Here is an 18,146-nt window from a genome sequence, read left to right as displayed (position 1 = left end):
TGGACACACTCTTCCTAACACCCCCCAGGATGCCCTTGGCCTTCTTGGCCATGAAGGCACATGACTTGTGTGTTACAACCAATCTTTTTAAAATCTGAGTACCTCACGATAAAACAATTCTACAGGGGAGTTGGACTCAGTGTACCTCTGGAGGTCTCTTCCAGCCCCTGGTGTTCTGTGATCCTGTGATACTTTCCATGATTTTTGATTGAGCAAGATCTGGAGTCTGATATTGTGGATATTTTGGCTTTCGTGTAGAAACAACACCAAAAGGAAAATGCTGCAGAATTAATTTGAAGGGATTGTTTTTACACACTATACCAATTAGGTTTGACTACTTCAGGTTAAACTCAGTTCTTGAGCAGTAGCCAAAGAGGTGCAGCAAGTTCAATAATTAATTAATTTTTAAATTGAGCAGAAATTTATTTAGAAGTTTTTCTTTTTATTTCCTTTCACCAAATCCAAAGTAGGACTAAATTGATTTGATCTTTTAAAAACATTATATAAGGAAGTTTTCATTGCAGTGCAATGCTGCACTGATGGATTGTATTGGCTTGTATGGAGTAATATGTCACTTAGGAGGTTTCTTGCAGTCATTTTTGTGCTTGAGGCTCTGCACTGGGGTATACTTTGAAATATTCTGATTCCAAACAGTGGAACTCCTCCCATGTGGAATGACAATGTACTAGCCTCTGGGTGCTGATTACCGCTCTTCCTGGAGGTTTTGAAACACGCAATGGTAGACAATGGCTGGGTTTAGATACAGAGAATACTAGAGACAGCTGAAAAGCTAAACCATGACATTTATATTTTCATCTAATTATAGATATTGTTGTGGGTTTTTTTTTCTGCTTGTTTTTACAGCTGTCCAAACAGTGGAAAAAGTCAGCATTGACAAGATAAGATTTTTCAGAGTTGAACAATCTTATGCAGTGAAGTCTGGAAAATGGTACTTTGAGTTTGAAGCTGTGACAGGTGGAGATATGCGTGTTGGCTGGGCCAGGCCAGGCTGTCGACCTGATATTGAGCTGGGAAGTGATGACCAAGCATTTGTATTTGAAGGAAGCAAAGTCAGTACATATTTCACTTTTTCAACCTATGAATGGGTGAGGCAGAGAACTCACAGGGCAGATTTCCTCTGTGTACTCCAGATAACTACTGGGATGGTTTTTATTCAGACAAAGATAGCTCTGAGCTGTTCTGTGCTTATTTGTTCTGTTCACTGAAATTATGCTAACAAAGGTGTGTTGCTTTATGTCTATCGTCTCAGGGTATACCCAAGTGAGTCAAGTCTGTTACAAGCATAAACAAAATAGAGCATTCACTTTTATTTTTGTTTCCTTTTAATAAGCTCTATTGTACACAAATAAAACAAAGCTTCTTCAGTGACTGTAAGGAAGAAGCACAGTCCCATTTTCCCTTTGCTGTCTTTTCTGCTTTCTCCATATTCTTTCTTCCCAGACTTAACTCCTAAAGGACAATAAGGATGCATGTAAGAAGTGGAATTCAGTGAACAGTGGTTATCACCCAGAGTCTACATTGCTGTTTGTATGTTACTGAAGTTAGGGTGCCTTAGTTTCAATGTGTCAAATAACTAAGATAATTGAGTTAATTACCTGAAAGCCACAATCAGTAGAGTTTGCAAATTACTTTGAGAATGTGGAAGGTCAAACATTTGTTTGTTTTGCATTATTTTATGCTGTTGTTCGGGTGTGGTTTTTTTTTTTCATTTTAGCCTGATGTTTGTTTGCTTCCTTTTGTTGCTTAGGGCCAGCGTTGGCATCAAGGCAGTGGATTCTTTGGACGCAGCTGGCAGCCAGGAGATGTGGTTGGTTGCATGATCAACTTGGATGACAAATCAATAATCTTTACTCTGAATGGAGAGCTGCTTATAACCAGTAAAGGTTCAGAACTTGCATTTGCCGACTTTGGAATAGAAAGCGGTAATTTTCTTTTCATTGTTACAATACCAGCAAACTTGCTTTCTCATCAATTAACTGGCTGTCCAGATATGGTGCTCAAGGGTATGGTGCAGTAGCAGCCAGCCCTGGTACTGTTATATAATGGTTGGACTTACTGGTCTTTTGCAGCCATAGTGGGTTGGACTTTATGACCATGAAGGCCTTTTCAACCATAGTGATTCTGTGAATGGCTTAGTGAGCTGAGAGCTCATATTTCACTGGTGTCAGCCTGCCAGCTGTGCTTCCAATAATTTCATGGAAATTTATTGTAAGAGTACTTACATGGCACAAATTGATTTTCTTTTTCCCTTTAACCACGAGTAGATATTAAGAGGATTTCAACACTCAGAATGGGTAATTCTTCCTTGAGTGTTGCTAGGCTTGCTCACAGGATTGAACTGCAGCGTTAAGAAGTGGTCATAATAAGAGATTTGAAAATTTTCCCAAAGCTGAAAAGGTAGTAACAGGTTTTCTCACTGCCACTTCCATGTGCAGTGGTCTTGTCTCTGAAGGACTAAATGAGTGCCAGGTGGTGAGAGACAAATCTTCACAACACAAACTGAGTCTCATTTGGGTTGTTTGTTTTTCTTTCTTCTCTGTCCCTGACTTCTGTGCACTTCTCTTTTGTTTTGAGGCTTTGCTTTTTTGAACTGCTGTGTCTATTGTCATTGTACTGAACGAGACAGGGAGTATTTTCAAGCAGTTTTGTTATTTAGTTGACATTTTCTGTAGAGGAATATCTCCTCCAACCAGTAGTAACTTTCTGTCTGTTAGTATTCACTCTGTGATTGCTCACTGTCCTTCTTGGGTCTGACCGTAGGTAACAGCTTTTCTAATGACAGAGAACGAGGGACTAGCTGAAGAGTGCTTTTCTGAAGGCTTAAGGTTGAAGTGTAGGAGAGATGTCTCCTTCAAACATTGAACTGTCAGCTTTCTCCTCAGGTTGCTGCAAATTGTGTTTCTTGAGAGATGGAGAAAAAAATTAAACAGCCTTGCACCCCTAGTGACAGACAAACAGAGACCAAAGGTTCAGTCACAAAACATGCCAGCATTAAAGAAGTATGCATTCTTCCATCATAAGTGGTAGAGGGGTAAAAGCTGACAGCAAATTTATAGCTAAACCATATTTTAAACAGATGTACTGAGATACCTGAACCTTTTCTCAGAAGTCCTCTTTGAAACTTCATTTCCCTCAGAGAGTGCACCTAACAGTTGTTAATAGCTTTGGTCTAGTCAAGGCTCTCTTCCTCTGTCCAACTCATTGTGTAAGGGCATGATTTGCTTCCAAAATGACTTGAACAAATCTTGTTTTTTCAAATCTGATTGTCCACAGAACTGCATCTTGACACTTTTTGTTGGGGTTTGACAGGAATCTCCTGCCTACTAATAACAATTGCTGAGCGATTGTTGTTGAAATAAATGGGGTAGTGTGCATGGTGCCCACTCATTGCCTATGTCCTCAGAGGCTGTGGGAGCAATTCTGTTGCACTTAGACATTAGTGTTGAAGATGGCTTAAGGCTTTGCTGCTGTCACCACTTCATATGCATTCCTTGTAGGAGCTAGAGTAGAGTTCCCATGAGATGGCTCCAGCCCACAATGCTGGTGTTCCCAAAATAAGTGACTGCTGGCTTTGTGGTTGTTGTCATATTGTTTTCTTAGGGTTTGTTCCGATTTGTGCCCTGGGCCTGTCTCAGATTGGTCGCATGAACCTGGGAATGGATGCCAGCACCTTCAAGTTTTACACAATGTGTGGCCTCCAAGAAGGTTTTGAACCTTTTGCTGTCAACATGAACCGAGATGTGGCTATGTGGTTTAGCAAACGCTTACCAACCTTTGTCAACGTGCCAAAGAATCATCCTCACGTCGAGGTAACGTTACACGCTGGGCAGCACCTGCTTATCAACTGTTTGCTTAGCAAGCTGAGACATTAAACCCTGACTAAGACTTACTGTCAGCAGATAGTTTGTCACATAAGTCTATTAAGTCACTCTGAGATAATTCCAGATGGTCTTGTCCATCTCCAACTTCATTTATGGTAGTATTACCATTCTGTTCCATTCCATGGCTTACTACTCTGTGTAGTTCTCATGAGCTATTTGAAACATAGCAGTTGTGAATTCTTAGAAATGCTTCTAAGTGATCTTACATTTATGGTCTTTTTCTTTTTTTAAACCTTCTCTGCTGTATATTTTTCTTCAACGTCTGAAAATGGCTCAGCTGAAGTCAGCATCACTTAAAGTAACGCAATGTGGACCTGGTGCTCAGGGACGTGGTTTAGTGTTGACCCTCCAGTGCTGGGTCAAAGGCTGGACTGTGTGAGTTTGGAGGTCTCTTCCAACCAGATGTTTTCTGTGATTTAAGTGTGAACTACACAAAGACTGATTTAGTCCTCTAACTTGAGGGTTAAGTGTACTTGTGGTATCAGTAAGTGAAATCTGTTTTGTTCACACTCATGATGCAGCAACAGCCTACATGATCAAACATGAGCAAAACAATATATCCTGTGCTTTGTATAAAGTATTCCATATTAATATATTCCACAATGATACCTTTGAATTCAGGTTTTGCACTGCAATCCCTAGGCCATTTACTTTAATTTAGATCTTCAGCCTATTCTTGGTTTTGAGCATCTCCTTCTTCAACAAAATGCACTTCACTGAATTCCAACTGAATCGTCTCAATATTTTCCTCAGTTTATCAGGATCATTTCCAACTGGATGTGTTCCTCTGTGGCATGCCCTAGGTGATCCTGCTTTGACAGGGGAGTTGGACCTGATGGTCTGTGGAAGTCCCTTCTAACTGCTACCATTCTGTGCTTCTGTATTCTTGCCTTTAAAAGCTTTTGCAGTGTTCTCTCACTAAGTTTAAAACTGCATTCCCTCTTCTCAGCACAGGGGAAAAGAGCTCAGACTCTGTAATTATTATCTGAAGGATTCTAATTGATAGTTATTTCTTCTCTCTGTGGATGAAAACTACTGTATCTTACAAGACAATTTTTCAGTGAGTTCCGCACACAAAGTGAAAAGAGTGTAACAAAATTTATTTGTTTAGAAATGCTGTGTGGAACAAGTTGAAAAGATTTACTGTGGTTAGGATATACTGAATCTCTTGCTTCCCCTGCTTTTAAAGCTAGATTCCCATTCAGGGAAGAAAGTTGCATAGTTCTAAAATTAACTAATTTAGAAAAAATCAGTTCCCTCTTCCAATCTCACATTCTAGTTGCTGAATGCAAGTTTTCTGTGTTCTTCTTGGAATACCAGCATTGTAAAATTATTTCCATTATTTCTGTCTCCAGATCTGGAGGATTGATGGAACCATTGAGAGTCCACCTCGGTTGAAAGTTACTCACAAAACATTTGGCACGCAGAACAGCAATTCAGACATGATCTACTGTCGGCTGAGCATGCCCATTGAGTTCCACTCATCGTTCAACTTCAGCATGGGGGTGGAAAATGCCTCATCTGATGTGTATCAGAAACGGTTAGGCCTGGATTTAGTTATTTTCTGGTTTCAGTTTAAGCATATCCTGCTCTGTTAGGCTTTGTCACTGCACACTCATGCTACTTGGGCACTGTGGTAAAGGGTTGGACTTGATGATCTATGAGGTCTCTTCCAACCTTGGTGATACTGTGATACTGTGATACTGTGATACTTTGGGCTCGGTTTTGCACTGAGCGCAGGCTAGCAGGGGATGCTGTTACTGGGATTTGTTTGTTCTTGCTGCTTTGTGGAAGTGTAGAACACAGCTTTGCTGCAGGTTGCTCTGTCCACGTAAGGGAGGACACAAATCAGGCTGGGTGCAGAGTGGGTTGAGAGCAGCTCTGAAGATCCCCAGGAGCCAGCAGTGCCCTCGTGCAGACCAGAAGGCAGCTGTGTGCTGGGCTGCACACAGGAGTATGGGCAGTGGGGCAAGAGAGGGGATTCTGCCCCTTAGCTCTGCTCAGACCTCACTTCCAATCCTGCCTCTAGTGCCGCTGTCCCCAGCAGGACACAGAGCTGGTGGAGTGAGTCCCGAGGATGCCACAAAGATGATTCAAAGGCTGGAGCAGCTCTGCGCAAGGACAGGCTGAGGGAGCTTGGGGTATGCAGCCTGGAGAAGAGAAGAAAACGGGGACCTTAGAGCTGCCTGCCAACAACTGATGGGATCCTGCAGGGGGACTTTTCATCAGGGTGTCTAGAGACAGGACAAGGGGGAATGGTTTGAAGCTGAGGCAGAGCAGGGTTAGACTGGAGCTGAGGAAGAAGTTCTTCAGTAGGAGGGTGGTGAGACTCTGGAACAGGCTGCCCAGGGAGGCTGTAGCTGCCTTCTGCCTGGGTTTGTTGAAGACCAGGCTGGCTGAGGCCTTGAGCCACTGACTCCTGTTGTGAGGTGTCCCTGCCCATGGTGGGGTGGTTGGAGCAGATGAGCTCTGAGGTCTCTTCCAACCTGAGCCATTTTGGGATTCTATGAATATTTTGAAGAGGTGCATCACAAAGTTTGTAGTTACACATTCCTCAGCAGCTGCATTCCTTCCAAACCATTTGGGTTTACAAAGGTTTTTCAGCTGGGCTGGAAAACCAGCTCAGGCTCTTTTGCCCACTGGATTAATGCTGATCTGTATTATTGCATGTGCAGCTCATTGCTGTTAGGAAATTGACTAATCCCTGCAAAGTGAAAAAGATTGTGGGACAGAATTTTGAAGATAGGAGGTACCACTGAGTTCAGCACTTCTCAGCACCACCTTCATCTGTAGTTAAATGCTGGAAATATATCTCTTTGCTGCCTTAACTACAGTCAAATAATTTAGCTGTGTATTTGTGTCCTGTAAGTCTCTGCATGCTTAATTTTCTCCTGCATACTCAGTAACCAGCCAATGTGAGGCAGCTCCTGAGTACAGTTAGCTTCATCAGGAGTGCTCTTTTTTTTACTATTTTTGGGAAAACCAAACTAATTTACTGCTCTTCCCTTCCCTTCAGAAAGCACAGCCAAGAAATTGCTGCTCCTTCTACTACAGTGAGTAAATCCTGTGAAACACTTGTACTTTGAAGTAGATTTTATTAGAAATGGATCTGTTGAAAGCCCTTTAAATCATTTACTACAATGATGGCCAGAGTTGTGTGACTCGAGGCATTATCCTCACTATCTGAAACCACTTGTTGGATTCTTTTAATTTATGAGCATTAAAAATGACAGAAGATAATGTGAATTACTGTTGAATTTTGATCAAGATTGATCTAAAAGAGATTTTGTTAATTGCTATTTAACCATTCCTTCCTAAGTTAATTTATATTTCCATTACTAATATGGTCTTTTCTTCTTTTCAGTATTTTTATTCTCTACGGATCTTTGCTGGCCAGGACCCATCTTGTGTCTGGGTTGGCTGGGTGACACCAGACTATCATTTTTACAGTGAGAATTTTGACCTCAATAAAAACTGCACAGTGACAGTGACATTAGGTGATGAGAGGGGCAGGGTTCATGAAAGGTATGGCTTCCTTTATCATTCAATTACAGAATGTTTTAAAACTGTTGTTCAAAACTGAATTATTCACAAGCTTGAAGATATTTTAAACATTAAATGAATAAGAGAATTGCTTATGGAGTAGGAGTGTTCTGTGCTCATTTATATATATATATAGAGAGAGATCTATAAAGTGACTATATTCATCATTAATGTTCTGTTTAAAAGAAGGTTATATGATGCTTCTTGGACATCCATGTTGGGTCAGTGTGGCTGATACAATTGCTTGGTTTCATGTACCCTCCAAAGCACTGAGCATGGGAGACTGTTTCATTATTGTAAAAAGGGGAAGAGACAGAAAGGTGCAGCTGAGCACTTTCCTGTGATGCTGATGTTAACAAAGCAAAGGGAGCTGCTTAATGAGAACACAAAGCTAACAGCAGCCCAAGAACCTCTGCAAATCTCTGCACTGTACTCCACTAGGAAGTGCACCTTTGTGAGCACTCAGCCTGGCTCAGCGTGACCTGTGGTTTGTTTTCTGGCTTTCCTCGCAGCGTGAAGCGCAGCAATTGCTACATGGTGTGGGGAGGAGATGTCATTGCTAACTCCCAGAGGTCAGGGCGCAGCAATGTCGATTTGGAGATTGGCTGCTTTGTAGACCTGGCTACTGGGATGCTGTCCTTCACAGCCAACGGGAAGGAGCTTGGCACTTGCTACCAGGTATTGGCAGACTGATCTCATAAGCTGCCTGCTTCGGTGTTCTTTCTTGTTCACAAATCTACCTGCATGCTGTCTGGGGGACAGTGACAGGTTTTTGTATTGTATTCTGCTTTTTGCTCTTTTTCTTTCTCTCTTTTGCAAGTCTGTGTTTTTCTGACTCCCTACAGTTGTTTCAGATGCTGAGGAAGGACCATTGCTAGATACGGTCAAAAAAACCCTTTTTACCACTCAGTTCATATGGTTCAGAATCGGGATTTACAATGCTCAATTTTTGTCAGCTGAATGTTTTCCAAGATATAAGGACAATAATTATTTAACCAAAATGTTAATGTTATACTAATTTTAGATGCAGTCATTGTTGGCATTTTGTAACTTCTATTGTTTTGGAGCTCTTTTCTCATCTGAAAGGAAATGGTCTGGGGTTTTTTAATTTATTTCTCTGTGAGAGTGCCAGAGCCCTGGAGCAGGCTGCCCAGAGAGGTTGTGGAGTCTTCTTCAGTGGAGACATTCCAAACACCTGGGTGCATTCCCGTGTGACCTGCTCTAGGTGATCCTGCTGTGGCAGGGGGGATAGGACTTGGGCGATCTTTCAAGGTCCCTTCCAACCCCTAATGTTCTGTGATATTCTGGAGGGAGGTTACTGTTGCTTTTCAAATGTTTTAATTGTGTTCTTAATCTCAATTCTCTTCTAGGTTGAACCAAACACAAAGCTTTTTCCAGCAACTTTTGTACAACCTACAAGCACTAACTTGGTTCAGTTTGAACTTGGCAAATTAAAGGTATAAAATGTTTACTGGAAAGGTCCTCTTTTAGTTCTGATTGCTCCCACAGAAATTCCTTCTGAGCTGCGTTTGTTTAGGAAGATTGAATCAATGCTGTGACCTTCTGTTTGGTTTCTGCATTTACTTCTGTAAATGTAATTATTATATGAATTATGCAAGAAATCTGTACTTCTTTTGTCAAAGTAAACTGAAGTTATCTGCAGAGAACAGCCTTAGCCTGGAGGCTTTCTGAAATGGATTTTGTGTATTGCAATGACATTTATATGAGTTAGCTATGAGGCAGCTGTTCTTCGCCTTGCTGTTACAACTTTATTCACAACTGGGTGTCACAACAATGATTTTTGTGCACTTCCTTGTTCCAGAACACCATGCCTTTATCAGCAGCAATTTTTAAAAGTGAGGAAAGGAATCCTGTTCCTCAGTGCCCACCTCGCCTCGATGTGCAGACCATCACCCCAGTCTTGTGGAGCAGGATGCCAAACAGCTTCCTGAAGGTGGAAACGGAGCGTGTCAGCGAGCGGCACGGCTGGGTTGTGCAGTGTTTGGAACCCCTGCAGATGATGGCACTTCACATCCCAGAGGAAAACAGGTACATCTGGAAGGAGCTACAGTGACCTGATATGGGCAGATTATATTGGTAGCTGATATCTGGGTATTTTTTAAACCTGCCCTAGAGAACATTTACACTGGAGTCATGTAGAATGTCTACCATTAGCTGCTCCAATATCATAGTAATGATATTGAAGTAGATAATAACAGGATGAAGAATTCTAATGCTGTATGACTTAGTGTGGGGAGGAGCAGCTGAGGGATCTGCAGTGGTTCAGTCTGGAGAAAAGGAGGCTGAAAAGAGACCTCATTGCTCTCTGCAGCTTCCTGGAGGGAGGCTGGAGCAAGGAGGGGGGGCAGCCTCCACTCCTTGGTGACAAGCGACAAGAGCAGATGAAATGGTTCCAGACTGTGCCAGGGGAGGTTCAGGCTGGATGCTAGGAAATATTTCTTCACTGGAAAGATTCTCAAACACTGGAATGGTCTGCCCAGGGCAGTGCTGGAGTCACCATCCCTGGGGGTGTGCAGGCAGCCTGTGGAGCTGGTGCTTAGGGACGTGGTTTAGTGTTGGCCCTTCAGTGCTGGGGTGAGGGTTGAACTGGGTGATCTTAGAGGTCTCTTCCAAGCAGATATATTCTGTGTGGTCTGTGAAAACAGAACTGACCAAAATGTACAGAGATCTGAAAGCATTTCCTGTTCAAAAGTAGCACTCATGAAGCTGCCTCTTCTCTTTCCTTGTAACAGATGTGTTGATATTTTGGAGCTCTGCGAACAGGAAGATTTGATGAAGTTTCACTACCACACTTTAAAACTCTACAGCTCCGTTAGTGCTCTAGGTAACACTAGAGTTGCTTATGCACTTTGTAGCCATGTGGACATATCTCAGCTGTTTTATACAATAGATAATCAATACTTACCTGGACTCCTACGTTCTGGATTCTACGATTTACTCATCAGCATTCATTTGGACCACGCCAAGCAAGCCAAGCTTATGATGAACAATGAATTTATCATTCCAGTTACAGATGAAACTCGAACTATTAGATTATACCCTGATGAAACAAAGAGACATGGGTTACCTGGGGTAGGGCTCAGCACTTGTCTGAAACCAAACTTTAACTTTTCTACTCCGTGTTTTATTATGACCAGTGAAGAACATAAGGGATCTAGCCCAGAGATCCCCCTGGATACCCTGAAATCCAAGGCCATAAGCATGCTAACAGAGGCAGTGCAGTGTAGTGGCAGCCACATACGAGACCCTGTGGGAGGCCAGGTTGCATTCCAGTTTGTTCCTGTGCTTAAACTGATAGCAACATTGCTTATCATGGGGGTTTTTGATGATGATGATGTGAAGCAGGTGTTGCTCCTCATTGATCCCAACGTGTTTGGAGATCACAAGGAAGAAACAGAAGAAAGGACAGAGAAAGAAGTTGTTACACAAATTGAAGAAAAAGCTGTAGAAGCTGGGGAGAAACCAGTAAAAGAAACAAAAGCTCCTGCAAAGGGCTTGCTGCAGATGAGATTGCCAGAATCTGTTAAGCTTCAGGTGACCATTTAATGTGAATGATTACATGTGTTGTGCTGTTGATGAAAGAAAGGTCATGCTTTTGGTCTGTTCTCTGGTTTGTAAGACTTGAAATCCTGAAGGGATTTATATAACTTTGCCCTATAACCTTCCACTAAGAACCAGATTTCATGATGATGCAATTATTTCTACAAATACCTAAGCTAAAAATAGAATCACAGAATGGTTTAGATGGGAAGGGACCTTAGAGGTCATCTACTCCAACCTCCCTACCATGGGCAGGGACACCTCTCAGCTAGACTCAGCTGCTCAAGGCCTCATCCAACCTGGCCTTCAACACCCCCAAGCAGGAGGCAGCCACAGCCTCCTTGGGCAGCATATTCCAGAGTCTCACCACCCTCCTACTGAAGAACTTCTTCCTCAGCCCCAGTCTACCCCTGCTCTGCCTCAGCCTCAAACCATTCCCCCCTTGTCCTGTCTCTAGACACCCTGATGTAAAGTCCCTCTGCAGCCTTCCTGTAGAATCCCTTCAGGTACTGGAAAGCAAATGTAAGGTCCTCCTGGAGTCTTCTGTTCTCCAGGCTGAACACCCCCAGCTCCCTCAGCCTGTCCTCACAGCAGAGGTGCTCCAGGCTTTGGATCATCTTTGTGGAGGCTGGGACCAGGTGATCTTGAAAGCACCTTTCCAACTCAAACTATTCTATCCTTCTATGATTTCTGCAGGTTTTGAGTGCATGGAGTGAAAGATTGTAGATGCAATATGGAGTGAGTGAAGGACACTGGATGCCATATGGAGTGACTGAAAGGCTGAATGTGATCTATTGTCAATCAGATAAGAACCACATATGTTTGTTACATTTACAGTATTAAAAGAGTAATATGGGGAGAAAAGCCTTTAATTTTTCCAGTCTATTGCAGTGTATAGCATCCACTGCAGTCCTTTCCTGATTGGTTTGTTGAACTGCTGAACTTAATTCTGTTTATTCTGCCCTAGATGTGCCATTTACTGAATTATTTCTGTGACTGTGAGCTGCAGCACAGAGTGGAAGCAATCGTGTCCTTTGCAGACCGCTATGTGTCTAAGTTGCAGTATAATCAGAAGTACAGATACAATGAGCTCATGCAGGCCCTGAACATGTCTGCTGCTCTGACTGCCAAGAAGACAAAGGAGTTTCGGTCTCCTCCTCAAGAACAGGTAATGCTGGAGAAAGAAAAAAGGTTGAATCTGAAGATTACACTTTGCCCACACCAAACAGTGCTAAGGGCTGGGAACAGAGTGGCTGGAGAGCAGACAGGAAGAAAGAGACATGGGCATACTGGTAGATAGTAAGATGAACGTGAGCCAGCAGTGTGGCCAGGAGAGCCTGGCCTGGATTAGGAACAGTGTGGCCAGCAGGACAAGGGAAGTTATTCTTCCCCTGTGCTCAGCACTGGTCAGGCCACACCTTGAGTCCTCTGTCCAGTTGTGGGCTCCTCAATTCAAGAGAGATGTTGAGATACTGGAAGGTGTCCAGAGAAGGGTGACAAAGCTGGTGAGGGGCCTGGAACACAGCCCTGTGAGGAGAGACTGAGGGAGCTGGGGTTGTGTAGCCTGGAGAAAGAGAGGCTCAGGGGTGACCTCATTGCTGACTACCACTACCTGAAGGAAGGTTGTAGCCAGGTGGGGGTTGGTCTCTTCTCCCAGGCAACCCGCAATAGAACAAGGGGACACAGTCTCAAGTTGTGCCAGGGAAAGTATAGGCTGGATGTTAGGTGGAAGTTCTTCACAGAAGGAGTGATTTGTCATTGGAATGGGCTGCCCAGGGAGGTGGTGGAGTCACCATCCCTGGAGGTGTTCAAGAAGAGGCTGGATGAGGCACTTAGTGCAATGGTCTAGTTGATTGGACAGGGTTGGGTACTAGGTTGGACTGGATGATCTTGGAGGTCTCTTCCAACCTGCTTGATTCTATGATTCTATTCTGTGATGATGAAAGGGAGCTCTGACTTATAAACTATAAATGGAGCTGAGAGGGAGCCAAAATGGAGTTGGAAATCAAATATGCTAAGATGACCCAAAACACTGCAAGCTGATACATCTACTCCAGAGCTCAAGCTGTAAACCAAATCTGACTTAGGATTTCCTGAGAGTATAAGAAAAAATAATGTTACTGCCCAGTGGTGCCCAACTCATCCAGTTCTACAAGAGGATGATAATTAGATAATGTTAATTACTAGAAGTTAGTGTGAAGTTAGTATGAAGTTAGGATTATGCTGACATTGGTATTTTTTCTACTTCCAGCAAACATCTTTATTTTTAACCATGTGGTTTGATGTTAGCTACAGCTACAGCTTACACAATAGCAGTGTTTTGAGATTGCCTTTAAACCCTATATGGTTTATGTTAGTTGGATTATGAATTTGATAACAAATAGATGAAGTATGGCACTATATAAAAATATGTCTCAGGCCTTCTTAGTGTTTAAACTATGTTTTAATTCCCTTAAAGATTAATATGTTGCTGAATTTTCAACTGGGAGAGGATTGTCCATGTCCAGAGGAGATTCGGGATGAGTTATATGAGTTTCACGATGATCTTCTGATTCACTGTGGTGAGTGAGGAGGTTTTGCTTCATTTCTTTGTTTGCTGTTTGGACATTGTACACCAAAAGAAAGATCAGTTTATAAAATGACAAATGTAAGGGGTTTTGTTAAATATAACACTGTCTACTTGCTGGCTTTCCTGGCAGATTTCCATGCATATTAGAAAATTGGTTTGTAGCTGTCAAATATCATAGAATCATGAAATGGCTTAGATTGGAAGGCACCTCAGAGATCATCCAATTGAAGCCCTGACCATGGGCAGGGATACCTCTCAACTAGGCTCAGCTGCTCAAGACCTAATCCAGCCTGGCCTTCAACACCTCCAGGGAGGAGGCAACATCCCTGGGCAGTGTACTCTAAGAGTCTCAGTGCGCTCCTACTGAAGAACTTCTTTCCCAGCTCTAGTCTAACCCTGCTCTGCCTCAGCTTCAAACCGTTGCCCCTTGTCCTGTCTCTAGACACCCTGATGAAAAGTCCCTCTGTAGCCCTCTTGCAGGATCCCTTCGGCTGTTGGAAGGCAGCTCTAAGGTCCACCTGGATTTTTCTCTTCTCAAGGCTGCACACCCCCAGCTCCCTCAGCCTGTCCTCATAGCAGAGGCACTTCAGCCCTTGGAGGTTGTTAAGTTTTATTTTCTTTATATATAAAGTTTAGACTTAATTTTAAATAATAAAAATGAGCCAAACTAGAAGATTTGATTACCTTAAAGCATTTATCTGAGCATGTGTATGTGTACAAGCAGATAAAAGATAGTGAAAGAGCAGTAGAAAATGTAATAAAAACTACTAGAGGAGTGCTGCTGCTGCTATAGCTTCTTTTCTGCTGTATACATAACTGTGGTGGTCAATCATTACAGACCACTGTTGCACTACAGATCACAGCTCAAGTTGCCCCAGGCACTGAATTTCCTTGAGGGGATACTTAAGGATGGGCTATATCAGAAACTCTGTGCAATCTGTGTGGGTTCAGGAAACACATTTTCAGATGTGATGCCAAATATTTTTTTGCTGGTTTATTGAGGCTTTTGTCCAGTCAAGACAACAATGGAATGATTGGAGGTCTCTTCCAACCTGATTGATTCTGTGATTACTCCAGTTGCAGTGGTTCCAGCGTGTATATTTTCAGATTCATCCAGTAATTACTGCCCTTTCCCAGGGATTATGCAGTTCAAAGTGGTACACACAAGCTTCTTCGTGTCTGCCTACTTGGTAGATGGACTGATAGTAACTCCTCAGTGCATTGCTTGGCCCTGTACTTGGTGGCACACTCAATTTACCTGGAAATAGCTTAACTATTGTTGCTGGTGTTATTATTGAGTTAGCTCCTGGTCAGTTCTCACCTTGTGATTTTTCTTTTCCTTTTTAGGGATGTGCTTTAATTGTTATTTACTACATTAGAAATATGTATGTTGAAAGAGAGAGAGAGAGAACTGAAGACAGGGAAAGCACAATCTCATGATTAAAACAGTTTAAGGATGCTGTGGGTTCTAAACAAAGCCATGCTCCTTTCTTTGTAGAGATTTGTCATAGGTGGCTGCTGTGGGTAAATGCTCCTCATTATGTGTCCTGACTTAGCCCTGAAAATCAGCACTGAGCAGTCACAGCTGCAGATAAAGTGAGAATGAGCCATGCTCGGAATAGTTAATCAGCTTTGCTGTACTGAGCATACTTGGTGATTTAAGTGGAAAAATATGTATGCAATCAAGTAATTAAAGGCTGCTTCCTAATGAATACATGCAAATAGGCTGAATTAAAGCTAGTCAGTCTTAATCCTAGTGTGCCCTAACTGTGAGTTGTTCATTTTGCCAGCCAAATAATAGTACTGTATCATCATTTTTGTGTGCAAAATCTTGCTTATAAACAAAAAACTCCCCAATTTACAACAGATTTTATTGCATAGTATCAAACTGACACTTATCTGGGCAGGAACCATCTGTTTCTGTGCTCAGAGCTGCCACTGGAATTAAGCAGTTAACCAGTGGCATCGTGAGGTGATTGGCTTCTGGATGGATTGTACCTCCAAGTTGCTGCAGCATGAATAGAGAATGATCTGAAGCACTGATGAGACCCCAGCTCCTGCAGTCTAACACTGTCTTAACTCATCATTCCAGTGCATTTCTCCTTGCCTGTCCATTGGCTGTCAGGGATGAAATTGAGAAGAAGGGCACCAGGGCAATTAAAAAGGAATTTAAGGCCCTGGGGAAATTGATAGATGGGGCGGGAGTGCAGGTGGTGTTCTGCTCAGTTCCCCCTGTGGCAAGGGAGTTCACAGAAAGGAACAGCAGAACCTATGACATCAACAACTGGCTCAAGGGATGGTGTGAGTGGTGACACTTTGGGTTCTTTGGCCACGGGGGAGCTTTTACTGCGCCGGACCTGCTCGATCATGATGGGGTGCAGTTGTCTAGGAGGGGCAGGAGAGTCCTGGCACTGGAGTTGGCAGGGCTCATTAGGCGGGCTTTAAACTAGGTCTGAAGGGGGTGGGTGAGGCAATTACTCTCTCTGAGAAGGAGAGAGTGGGAAGGAAACTAGGGACAATTGAGGAACCGAGAGCCCAGATGAAGTGCATCTACACCAATGCACGCAGCTTGGGTAACAAGCAGGAGGAACTGCAAGTCCTGGTCCACCAGGGTGACTATGATATAGTTGCCATTTCAGAAACTTGGTGGGATGACAGGCATGACTGGAGTGCTATACTGGGGGGATACAGCCTCTTCAGGAGAGATAGGCAAGGGAGAAGAGGAGGAGGGGTGGCCCTGTATATTAGGGAGTCACTCTTTGCCACTGAGCTTGAGGTGAGGGACGAAGGGGTTGAGAGCCTGTGGGTTAAAATTGGAGGGAGGACTAATAAATCTCATCCTGGTTGGAGTCTGTTATAGACCACCCAACCAGGACGAGGAAACAGATGAGATATTTTACAAACAAGTGGAGGCTGTCTCAAGATCATCAGATCTTGTTCTTGTGGGTGACTTTAACTTGCCAGATATCTGCTGGGAACTTAATTCAGCAGAGAGGAGGCAGTCCAGGAGATTTCTAGAGTGCATGGAGGACAGCTTCATGTCCCAGCTGTTAAGTGAGCCTACTAGGGGTCAAGCTCAGCTTGGCCTGCTGTTCTCCAACAGAGAAGGTCTGGTGGGAGATGTGACAGTGGGAGGCTGCCTGGGGTGTAGTGATCACGAGTTAGTGGAGTTTTCAATATGCAGGGAGGTAGGGAGGCACTACAACAAAACCTACACCTTGGACTTCTGGAGGACAAACTTCAGTTTGCTCAAGAAACTTATTTCCAAAGTCCCCTGGGCAGCAGCCCTTGAGAACAAAGGGGTCCAGGATGGTTGGACCTACTTTAAACAGGAGCTCTTGAAGGCACAGGAGCTGGCAGTTCCCATGTGCCGAAAGATGAGCCGGTGGGGAAGGCAACCAGCCTGGATGAGTAAACAGCTCCTGAAGGAATTGGGGGAAAAAAAGAGGGTGTATCACCTTTGGAAGGAGGGGAAGGCTTCTCCTGATGTGTTTAAGGAGGTAGCCAGATTATGCAGGAGAAAAATTAAAGAGGCTGAGGTCCAGCTAGAACTTAGGCTGCCACCTCTGTGAAGGATAATAAAAAGCACTTTTACAAATTTATCAATGCTGAAAGGAAGGGCAAGAAGAGCCTCCACTCCTTACTGGATCAGGAGGGGAACATTATAACTGATGACAAAGAAAAGGCTGAGGTCCTGAATGCCTTCTTCGCCTCAGTTTTCAACAGTAAGGATGGAGGAGTTCAGGGCAAGTGGCCTCTTGAACTGGGGGATGGGGTCAGGGAGCAGTGTGTTCCCCTGGAAATTCTTGAAGAATTAGTTCAGGACCTGCTGAGCCACCTGGACACCCACAAGTCCATGGGACCAGATGGGATCCATCCCAGGGTGCTGAGAGAGCTGGCAGCTGAGCTGGCCAAGCCGCTCTCCATCATTTTCCAGCAGTCCTGGCTCACCGGAGAGGAATAAGTTGTGCACCATGAGGGTGCTGGAACTCTGCAGCAGGTTACCCAGTTAAGTAGCTGAGGTCTCATTCCTGGAGCTATTCAAGGTCAGATTGGACAAGGCTCTAAGCAAACTGGTCTAGTGGAAGATGTCCCTGCTGAGTGCAGGGGGGTTGGACTGGATGAGCTTTGGAGGTCCCTTCTGACCCAAACGATTCTGGGATTCCTTAAACTCCATATGTGGTCTCCAATGTAAATTTCAATTTCTCTCATTCTCTCTCATTACCTCTGATTTTTTTTCTTCCGGTCAGTCACTCCTAGTCAACCCTTTTCCCTTAGTAGCTGCCAGCAGCAAAGTTTCTCCAACCTGTTATTTCACTTCTTTTTTCCTTTGTTAGTTTCTTTTGTAATACCAGCTGCAATCTCTGCAGTTTACTCTTTCCCTGCTCCTCCAGCTTGTTTCTCCTCAGCATTTTGTCTGAAGTCTGATCCTTGTTTCAGCTGCTCTTTGACAAGCAGCCAAACAGCAAAAGCTTACATTTTAACTCAGCACAATTAACTCTGACCTGAAGGGAACCTGCATAGATATTCTGTGCTTCTGCACATAACACAGCTGGTATCTGATCATACCT

General features: G+C 43.5%; 1 protein-coding gene across 1 annotated transcript in view; it reads left to right on the top strand.

Annotated features, from left to right (window-relative positions):
• The window catches only part of RYR3 (ryanodine receptor 3), a 236,770-nt gene that overhangs the window by 114,871 nt on the left and 103,753 nt on the right, over positions 1–18,146 (top strand). The window contains exons 26-37 of the mRNA XM_064147758.1: positions 865–1,070; positions 1,769–1,943; positions 3,622–3,830; positions 5,258–5,442; positions 6,919–6,955; positions 7,267–7,427; positions 7,958–8,123; positions 8,816–8,902; positions 9,268–9,494; positions 10,199–11,000; positions 11,974–12,174; positions 13,465–13,567. Of these exons, the coding sequence (XP_064003828.1) occupies positions 865–1,070; positions 1,769–1,943; positions 3,622–3,830; positions 5,258–5,442; positions 6,919–6,955; positions 7,267–7,427; positions 7,958–8,123; positions 8,816–8,902; positions 9,268–9,494; positions 10,199–11,000; positions 11,974–12,174; positions 13,465–13,567 (2,559 nt within the window). The remainder of the gene's footprint in view (positions 1–864; positions 1,071–1,768; positions 1,944–3,621; positions 3,831–5,257; positions 5,443–6,918; positions 6,956–7,266; positions 7,428–7,957; positions 8,124–8,815; positions 8,903–9,267; positions 9,495–10,198; positions 11,001–11,973; positions 12,175–13,464; positions 13,568–18,146) is intronic.

This window comes from Pogoniulus pusillus, chromosome 1, assembly GCF_015220805.1.
Source record: "Pogoniulus pusillus isolate bPogPus1 chromosome 1, bPogPus1.pri, whole genome shotgun sequence".
In the NCBI taxonomy this organism is placed as follows: Eukaryota; Metazoa; Chordata; class Aves; order Piciformes; family Lybiidae; genus Pogoniulus; species Pogoniulus pusillus.
The sequence above is the reverse complement of the archived record's forward strand: the minus strand, read 5'-3'. Positions and strand labels throughout refer to the sequence as shown.